Source organism: Odontesthes bonariensis, chromosome 21, assembly GCF_027942865.1.
Source record: "Odontesthes bonariensis isolate fOdoBon6 chromosome 21, fOdoBon6.hap1, whole genome shotgun sequence".
In the NCBI taxonomy this organism is placed as follows: Eukaryota; Metazoa; Chordata; class Actinopteri; order Atheriniformes; family Atherinopsidae; genus Odontesthes; species Odontesthes bonariensis.
Genome location: NC_134526.1, coordinates 32,320,473 through 32,330,624, shown reverse-complemented (window position 1 = coordinate 32,330,624; position 10,152 = coordinate 32,320,473). Strand labels below are relative to the sequence as shown.

At 46.1% G+C, this 10,152-nt stretch overlaps 1 protein-coding gene across 1 annotated transcript in view; it reads left to right on the top strand.

Annotated features, from left to right (window-relative positions):
- Window positions 1–940: 940 nt before the first annotated feature.
- The window catches only part of LOC142371025 (insulin-like growth factor 2 mRNA-binding protein 1), a 46,731-nt gene continuing 37,519 nt past the window's right edge, over window positions 941–10,152 (top strand). Inside the window, exons 1-2 of the mRNA XM_075453613.1 lie at window positions 941–1,619; window positions 2,730–2,790. Coding sequence (XP_075309728.1) covers window positions 1,445–1,619; window positions 2,730–2,790 — 236 coding nt within the window. The 5' untranslated portion in view covers window positions 941–1,444. The remainder of the gene's footprint in view (window positions 1,620–2,729; window positions 2,791–10,152) is intronic.

Here is a 10,152-nt window from a genome sequence, read left to right as displayed (position 1 = left end):
GCACGCGCTCAACAGTTTCTCAGGGGGAACACAGAGCGTTTCCAACCCTACTCTTCCACTAGAAATAATGGCCAACAGGAAAGGTGAGCCCGCTGAGCTCAGCGGAGGTGGCGTGCTGGCCAGGCCTTCTGCCGTGTCACCCCCTCCATGTTACAGGGCTGCTCTGTGGGTCGGGGACTCCGCCATACTGCCACTTTGAACACGCTACAAATGTGTTCCACCTAAAGTAATGTTAGCATTCCTCCCGCGCCCTGTTCATGGTGTATTCCAACGCCATGTCGCGTGCCGGAGCCTATTCACCGACAGCGGAAATCCTGCCGCCACTGGTCCCACGTCCCTTTAAACGGTGCTGGAGCAGGCTGAGGCCAAGTAGTCCCCCCCGCCTGTCAGCTGCTCTGCTGTGGGAGCTGAAGTGACCGCCGCCATACCTGACACCTTTTATCAGGCGTACATGGGAAGCCATGAGTGGAACTAAGCTCAGCGTCCCTGGACCAGAGAAGCCGAGCTTCAGTTCGGTGTCAGAGTCACCACCACCCGGCTCAGCGTGCATCATATTCACCATATTCATGCTGGGGGGAGTTCAAAGCTCCTGAACTGTCAGAAAGTGCCTCCACCCGCTCAGTGCTTGAATTTACAGTTGGATGCTAAAGGCTCGCTCGCCCCTTCCCAACTTAGGCCCACAGTATTGAGTGGCCTTCCAATATAGCTTCATATTCACCGGCACGAGCAGAAGCACATTAAGCGCGTGCGTGGTGTTTAATAAAAGTCCCAGAAGCACAGGACAGGGCGAAGGAACCTCCATTTGTGTGTACAAAGAGCAGCGAACACTTGGATGTGAGAGCTCCCCCTCCTCTTCCGCCTCTAACCTACTCCACACAGACCACGTGGTTTCCTCATAGCAAACAAAAAAGGAAAAAACGTGAATTAGAGTCGGCGGAGGGGCGGTGTCACCCCTCTGCCGGCAGTAGGCTGAAAGAGGGAAGGCTAGAAAACATTTGTCCTGATCCAGTATCGCCATAGTTTTGCCATTCTTCCAGCACGGAGGCATCCCCAGTGCTCCCAGTCCACCCACCCACCTCCTCAGCGACAGAGGCTGCTGCTTCAGTGCCGGGGCCGGCTGCTCACCCACGGATCTCACTCCGCCTGCTGCTCCTCCGCTTCAGGACTAACGCGCACACTCACCGTCTGATCCCACTGAACAGTTTTTTATTTCACTTTTCTCTCGATAATTAACTTTAATTTGCGACATTTTTTTTCTGACTCAGAGTAGATGTTTGGCTATTTCGCGTGATTCCCACTTTCTGTGCATGAGTGGAAAGTGTGACCGGCTCTTGCTTTACGATCCAATTTAAGAGGAGAAACTTTTTTTTCTGGTTTAACATTGATTCATTTTTGGCTTTGCTTTGTCGCCTTATTTTTGGATTCTATAACAACTATTTCCATCATGCACAAGCTGTACATTGGGAATCTAGGCGACTGCGTGACCGCCGAGGACTTGGAGAAAACATTTGACGAGCATAAGATCCCGTACTCCGGACAGTTCCTCATGAAAAACGGCTATGCGTTTGTGGACTGTCCTGACGACCACTGGGCTATGAAAGCCATCGAGACGTTTTCTGGTGAGTTACGGTGGACTACTCGCCCCTACTCGCCCCATCTTGTCACTGTTAATGTCATTGATTCTATATTTGGAAGCCGTGTACGCCGGTGTGCATCCCCGGCTGCTGCTGCACCTTCCGCGGGGTGTCCCAGTTTTACTGCCGCTACACACCTCCGGGGCTCCTGCACACACGCGCTCCATAAGAATATGTCCACGCAATTATTTCCTTGATATTAGCTTAGTGTATTGTGATGTGTGCAGGGTAACACGCCCATGGGAGTCATTAAAGTTTGGGGGGGGCACACGTTGGAGATTACTGTAAAACAGAATGGAACGCTCTAATTGGGACTGTTGCAATTTAACACAAGAGATTGGAATTAAGTGGCATTTCAGGGACACGGGCATCTTATTGGCGGTCCGCGTGCCTGCACATCTCGTAGCTTGGATTGAGTAGCTTCTCTCCGGGTTACAGAAGGAAGCCTCGCTGCTTCCCCTCCCCCTTTGAGTCGGCACTCCACTATGACAAAGACAGAGAAATATCTTTCCCTGTGTACATACCAAAACAGGCCCGACACCAGCCCTGACCCGGTGCCGCCGGGCATCAGCAGCACCGGGCAGCGCCCAGCACCCAGCCCCGCTCCTGGGCTCGGCTTCTCGGTGGTGTCTGCTCCACGTAGCCTCATTCTCCTGCTTCTCTAACGCAAGGTCGCCATGCCAGTGAGCTATCCCTACTTCCCCATGAACCATCACGAAACTCCAAAGATATTCTAGTCATACGGCACGTGAGCATTAAATATTTCCCCTGCCAATCATAGTTACAGAAAAATAAAGAAAAAGCCACCAAACAGGAAGCCCGACAGTTGAGAGCCCACCTCTGAAGGTTATGGCAGGCCACGGCGGGGCACTTCGTGGCCCACAAGTTTTAGGCCCCGCTGGGCTCCTTTCCCCCTGGGACTGTGTCAGGGTGAAGCTGAGAAAAACCTCCAGTAATTGTGTTAATAAAAGCAGATGTTAGTGCAGGGCCTCCACCTCTGCTCCCTGCCCTGCCGGCCCAGGCCCGCAGCCAGTAAACAGTTAGCATGTAGCGGCACTGTTCTCAGCCCCCATTCTGTTTGTGTTCTCTGCCCAGGTAAAGTGGAACTTCATGGGAAACGTATTGAGGTTGAACACTCCGTCCCCAAAAAGCAAAGGTACTGTACACCTTCAGCACTGTTCTCCCTCCTCATCCTCTCTTCCATGTGTTGCATCACCGTGTCCAGGCCCTGGGAAGCGGCTGCTGTGTGGTTCATGTGCGGGGAATGTTGTGCTGTGGGCAGCCTGAAATGATGGGAGCGCCATGTGATTTAAAGGCTTCTTGGAGCTGTGTGATTGTGTGTGAGTGTGTGACTGTGTGTGTGAGTGTCGGCCATTGCTGAGGGACGCGGCCTAACGCGTTATTCCACGTCACTTTAAAAATCTCGTGTTGATTGAGTGGCACAGAAATAATCTGCTGAGCAAAGTTAAAGCTTTTAATCTTCCTACTTGATTTAAAAAAAAAAAAAAAATATTGTTCATGTGTTTGGGAAACAGCACCGTTCTTTTTGGTGGATTAATTAAGCATTTCTTATTCACCAAAGTCCCATTTACCCACTGTGTTTAGCTGGTTTAAATAGTCTAACTGGACCAGGTGTGTTTTAGGTGTTCACATCCAGCTATCTGTGGCTGCAGATGAGTTTCTCTTATATTATCACTATTATTGGCAGGATTATTGACCGTTGGATGCAGATTATTTTCTGTCATTCAGTCTGGCCCATAAACACACCGTGCAGTTGTGCTGCTTTCATGGAGTTGTTTGGAGGCAGAGGCAGAACTCTGACCGAGCTGTGCGTCCTATCTGCGGCAGCTGCTGCTTCTGGCTGCCGGGTGGTAATACTGTGAAAAAGCCCCAGTTTGCTGCATGGTGGAACGGCTCACACCAGCGGGCTGAGTGCAAGTGGGAGCTCTTTAACTCGCTGGAGTCTGTTGGGGCTCACAAGCAGACTTGAAGTGCTTTTAACAGTATTAAGGAATTCGCTTATAGGCCATCATTCATGGCTGTAACCTTTGGCACAGATACGGGATGAGCGCGGTGCACGGCGCCGCCATTTGGCTTCATGTGTGCACGTCTGAGGGAGCTGTGCCGCTTTCCCCGGTGGCTCTGCAGAAGTGTTTGGCTGTGTGATCAGTGTTGGTGTGATTGCTGATTTATCTGAGTGTATTCCTGAGCGAGGCTTGGTGCTCGCGCTGGAAGTGTGTGTGTGTGTGTGTGTGTGGGCTCCGCTCAGCTGCAAAACACAAATGTTGCAACACGTCTGTGGGACGAAAACACGAGCGTTGTGGTCTCATTGGGCAACAAGGCCGAGCCTCGGAGCAGAACGTGCTCGGGGACAACATGGCAGCAGGCTATGATGGCCTCAGACCTCCCACCGGCCCGCGCACTATTCCGCGGCTGCGTTGCACGAGCACAGTCCCACACCTTCACCATGATAACCCTGAAGAGCCATGATTTTAAATGTGATTAGTGTGGGGGGCCACGGTGGGTGAGAGCCCCTCTGTTGCTCCGCAACACGTGGTGCGTCCTCGCGGAGGAGTCCCTTCATGTGAGGAGGCAAAATGGCGAAGCTTTGCGTGAAGCTGGAGCTGCAGCAGCGCGCGCTATGTCCTTCTGCATCTGCTGCCCGCCTCACGCGCCGCTCAGGATTACAGCAGACCCCCTTCTTCTGCTGGCGGGTCCGTACTGGACTTAATTAGGCAGCAAATGGTTAATATCTCATTCCATCATTTTTGGGAGCCTCTCTCAAAATGGCCGTTCACACCCTGAGCCAGCAAGAGCCACTTCATCCCAATGTTGTCCCAAATCTTAGTTAAAGTGTTCACAGGCCTGTGTACACGCGCTCACCAGGGCATGCACGCGCGTTGAACATATTTTTTTTACTAATACAGCTCCATTAACGTAAAGCTTTAGAGACTCTTTGGAATATCCTAGCTGTCCAACAGCAATAAGCTATTAATTCCTCCGGGGTGTATTTTCTTTTTCACGGTTTTTTTTTCTGTAAATGAAAAAAAATAGCTTTTATCTTTTGAATATTTCTCCTTTTTAATGTGAGCAGAATACAAGCTTCCAGCTGTTGGGCTCTGATGCACTGCAGGCCGTGCAGAAGCCATATTAAAACCTGAAAGTGAAACATCAACATAAAGTTGCTTTGACTCGGTTTCTCTGAAATGGAACATCGACAGAGGTGTGTGTTCCTGTTGGAGGGGTGGCTGTTCAGAGGGAACTGACCCTTACCGCGGGGGGAGGGGCAGTACGCTTTCTACAAGAGTAAGAGTTCAATTCCTTCTCCTTCGATTCTGCAAGGATCAGTGCTGAATAACTTATTAGCTCCGGGAGGCGCCTGCCCCTGACCCCTGACCATGTTATTCACATGGTGTGTGTGTGTGTGTGTGTGTATTTATGGAAGATGGAAATAGAAGTTTTACATTTGTGAAACAGTCATAGTATTCATCAGGAAGTTGCTTGGAATGTGTGTCAGGCTGCAGAGGGTGTGTGGAAGGTAGTGGTGTGAAGAGGGGAAAGAGTTGGGAGAGAGGGGGCTGGACTGTGTGTGTGCTGCTGGTTCAACTCTTAGAGGAAGAGAACCCGCCTGCGTGGAGACAAAAAATGTATAGAATCTCTATTGTGGGTGTAAAGCAACCCCCACCAGGCGTCCCTGTAAAAGCGAACCACTGCTGACTGTTTAAAGTGACAGGTGAGGGTGGACGGACCAGCTAAACATATATACATATCTGTACATACATTTATATATATATATATATATATATATATATATATATATATATATATATATATATATGTGTGTATATATATATATATATATATATATATATATATATATATGTGTGTATATATACACATAATAAATATAATATGAATAATTATTATGTGTGTGTGTGTGTGTGTGTGTATATATATATATATATATATATACACATATATATATATGTGTATATATATATATATACATAATAAATATAATTGTGTGTGTGTGTGTGTGTGTATATATATATATATAATATAAATAATTATTATGTATATTAGTTAGCGTGTGTGTGCTTAAGATTTCATTAATCCTGCCTGTCTGCAAAATCCCATTTTCTTGCAGAAATCCCACGACTTTAACTATTAATACTGTCATTTTAAAAAATAAATTTACTTTTTGTTTTCCAAAATTCATAAATTCCTCCCTTCTTAATGTTTTCGATCTATCCAGAGAGTATGAAAAGGAATACATTTACTTTTCATTTTTTTCAGCTTTATATCAACAGAAAGTTGATCAATAGCAGAATATTTGACGTGAAATTGCCCTCGTTAATTTTCCTCCATTCGTTTCCCAATGCTGCTTCACCCCATTCAGGGTGGGAGGGGGGCTGCAGCCTATCGCAGCTGCCATCTGGCAGAGGGGAGCGTACACCCTGGACACGTCATCTGTCCACCATAGGCCACTTCACCATAATATCTCTTTCTAAAGTTCCTTGAATAAATGTCTTGTCTCCATTGGTTCAGTTGAGTCCCGTTTTCTTTCAGTGTTGATGTGAACCCAATAATGAGATTTTTCCCACAGCTGAAGCTGGTCTCATTGTTGAAATAGCTCTGCACTGGATCAAAGTGCCGTGCAACGCTGAAAAAAATGTAAACATTTCGAATTTCTTGCTGGTTGTGTTGTAGGGCTTGATGAGAAATGGACCTTTTTAGCGTCTTGGTTCTGTGTATTATTTCTCACTTTTTTTAAATTATTACTTCCTCACGGCTCACACAAAAAGCCTCTTCTTCTTTTAAAAAGAAAAATATGATGCCAGAAAATTCTTCCGGCTGTTAATACCAGCATGCGTACAACTGTTTTCCAACGGTATGCTTCCATGCATTCAGTCGGCAGACCCTCCATCCATCCATCCATCCGCTGACCTTTTCCTTGTCCTCCTCTCAGCATTTCCAGTACTGTCATACCCCGTTTATGGAACACGTATTTGGCTTTTTTAAACATGGGTATACCTTCCTAAAACAATGTGATTGGCTCCTCTCTTCATTGTCAAAATCACCATGGTTACCCTTACTGTGCTGGTAGCTACAATTAGATTATAGCTTTCAGTGACAACCCAGCAGACTACTGAAACATGAAGGCTCTGACTGTCTTACAGGCTGGCCTGGACCACAGTTCCAGTTTAGAATGATTTATTGACAAAAATAGGCAATTTCTAACTGGTCCACGGGAATCAGCCGTCCACTGCAGGGCTGAGAGTGAGCTGCCAGTCACTATGCAGATTGGTAAAATGAATCCATCATGTCTGTCTTTTTTTTTTTTTTTTTTTTTACCTGTTGGTTGGTGTTTCTGACAGTTTTGAAGCCTCCGTTACAGTCTGTACAGTCGGTTCGGTTTGAAGACTTGCTCTCGTGCTACGCTCACTCTTGCAGTCTTGTGTGCAGCTCACTTAGTGATGACTTTCTATCTGGGTTGTTATGTTTTCATGACTTCTGATTGGAAATCTGCCTGCCTACTGTTTTCACTACTTGTGGGACTGAATGTAGATGAAATCGTTCTCCAGTGTAGCTCAGAACCAAATAGTGGTGAGTTGTCCAACGTGAAGAGGCTTCTGTAGGACAGAAGCTGTCACACTTGATGTCAGAATTTTTAAACCATCTCAGTGCAGTCACCGTTGCTGTTGGTCAATCTTGAAATGTTAACCCATCTGCTGTTACAACTCCACTGTTTGAGGATCCTCTGTGTGAAGATCATGGTATAATTAAACAAAGAGTTCCGGAAGGGTTTGATGGATAAAGGCCCATCAACCAACCGTTTGCAGTTTAACTTCCACATGACAGCAGATTGTAATAGTTGGGGATTTTTCTCACATCTTTTATGATATTACCTCTTTGTATCTGTTTTTTTTTTAGCTGCAGAGTGGAGCCCTGATTGCATCCCATCATGGGAAAACAGATGGAACAGCTGAAGTTAACATCAAGTGTAGCATTGAGGTGTACAATCTGGTCTGAAAGTTAAGCCTAAATTAGAACAAGGGGAGGCACATAAACTATGTAGACTTCAGCATTTGGATGCCCAAGACACTTTAAGCTGTAGATTTGGGAAGTTGAGAATCATACCAGCAACCTTCCGATTGAAGGGCAACTGCTCTACCTCCTGAGCTCCAGAAGCCCCCTGCACCAGCTGTTTGGGATGGCAACCTCCGCACTGGATGCAGAAATATTGGGGAGCGTTGAGCTGAATCTGGTCCTCTGCACTGGGTGATGTACTTTGGGTTGTTGGGTTGATTCCCTGAATACTACAGAGCACGTTCGTGTTTCCCTCACCATGAATGAACAGCTGGACCTTGGGCCTGTACTGTGAAGCAGGATTAGTGGTTTAGGTTCAGCTCTGGATTTTCAATATTGTGAAGCAGGTACACTTTTTACTAAACTGTATCACCATAGCAACCTGTGCTGGGAACCTAACTAGGTCCAACACAAGGGGCAACAGATGTAAAAGCTCCACCTCCAGACCAATGAGCTCCTTAAGAAAATGCAAAAAGAAAGCCGAGCCTGAGTCCAACACCAGTGATGGACTGCACCGCTCTACTTTCACTTCTTCATGACAGAGGATACTTCAAACAAAGACTCATTACTCTGAAACTTGTTCCTGATGACTTTGGAAGACTTGAAACTACCATTATTTTATTTAAGAAGTCCTCTCCGAATTAAAAATGATTGACTTTTCTCCTAAAGTGTATCAAACTACCTCATGCTAACTATCTGTAGCTTCATGTTGCTTTAAAACTGGTCCAGCTGAAAGCAGTGGAAAAGTCCGATCCTTTCTATCATATCATTTTACAGCCTGGATGAATCCAAATGAACTAAGACATTTCCAACAATCGAAGTGACTGCTTTTCATCACTTTTCTGTTAAATAATGTCAACCGTAACAGCCGGTGTTGCATTGGATAGAATTAGACTGAAACTTTCTCCCAGAAACACAAACGCACCACATTCATCACACAGAATCTTTGCATCACTGCTGTGAGGTGACACTTACTGTGATATGTGTTGAGTTAAAATCCACAGTCGGACGTCATCAGATCCAGATCACGGTGCTTACAGTGCCAGTAATATTGATCAGATTAAGTTCTACATTGACATAGTTGTCATTCTTTTGCTTTTGCTCATCTTTCCTTTCTGCTTTGACTGCAGCAGCTGTGTTACTTTCAGTCTGATAGACATGTAAAATTGTGATTGGTCAGCTGAAGCCCGATCCGTCCGTTTTACATGAACATGTACTGCATAGCCGTAGCCGGTCTCTGCTGAAAGGGTTAGTTAAGCCCGGTCATCTAAAGATACCCCGGATATGTTGTCCAGAACAGGCTTCTTCGGTTAGAATCATTGGGCTCTTATTTTTTTGACCAGTACGATAGTTTTGTGATTGAAATGCTCTCTTTTGCATATGATCGTGGAATTAAATGTACACTCATGACGGTGGAATGTAACATGAATGAATCGATCTGGGGAATATTTTGGCTACAGCCTACTTCCTGTGAGAAAAACAGCTTTGTGTTGCACCCTGACTTATTTCCTGACCTGTACACACCTAAACCTTCCTGTAAATGCACATGGAGTCTCATCTGAGAGCTGTGTGTGAAATATCCCGTCTGGTGCACCTGCTGCCTCTCATGTTAGTTAACTGGCTATGTTAGCTTGACAGTCGGTTATATAAAAAAAAAAAGTTACTTGTGCACAGACTTGGAACTTACCTGATGCTCAGTTTAAAGGTGCATGGAGGCAGCAGAGCCACTTTTCATATTTACCCTGTGTTCCTGTGTGATGGAGAGAGTGGCCCCTGTGAGCTTTTGGGCAGCACAGGAGCAAATGGCGACTCGGTGAGGGTCGATGTCTGGAAGCAGACCAGAAAGGTCCATTGAATCTCACCGACTTATGAAAACCTGCTCATCAACATGAGCCAAACCTTGAAGGTTTTAATTTTCAGTATGATCTGTGTGGGACAAAGGTGAGATGGACACTCCAACATGTCTTACTGCAAACACTGTTGAATAGTGAAGACTGCTCCGAATTACAGTACATTTTGTAAAAAGTCTTAGCAGTAGAAAGGGATTTTTAGTCGGGCTGTAAAACTTAAATGCAGCGGTCAACAGCTCAGTTAGGGTCAGTGAAAGGAAGTGGGCTAGTAGCTCAGTGAGGTATTCCTGCTGAGCTCAGGATTGTCTGTAGGACTTACTCTGGAAACATAACCTGCTCTGGAACAGGTTAGGGTTAGAATGAAAAAGCTCCACCTCCCGACCAATCACTTCTGTTAGAAAATGAAAAACATGAAAAAGACGTGGGTGTGCTAACAGTGAGAGTCTGTGCAGCTCTGACTGGAGTCAGGACCGACTATGCTGCGACTTTCACTCAGAGCCGTCTTTATTCTAGATGTGTCAGCCAACGGGAATGTTTCTGTAAAACACGGACGGATTCCTCTCATGCTGGTTACATTT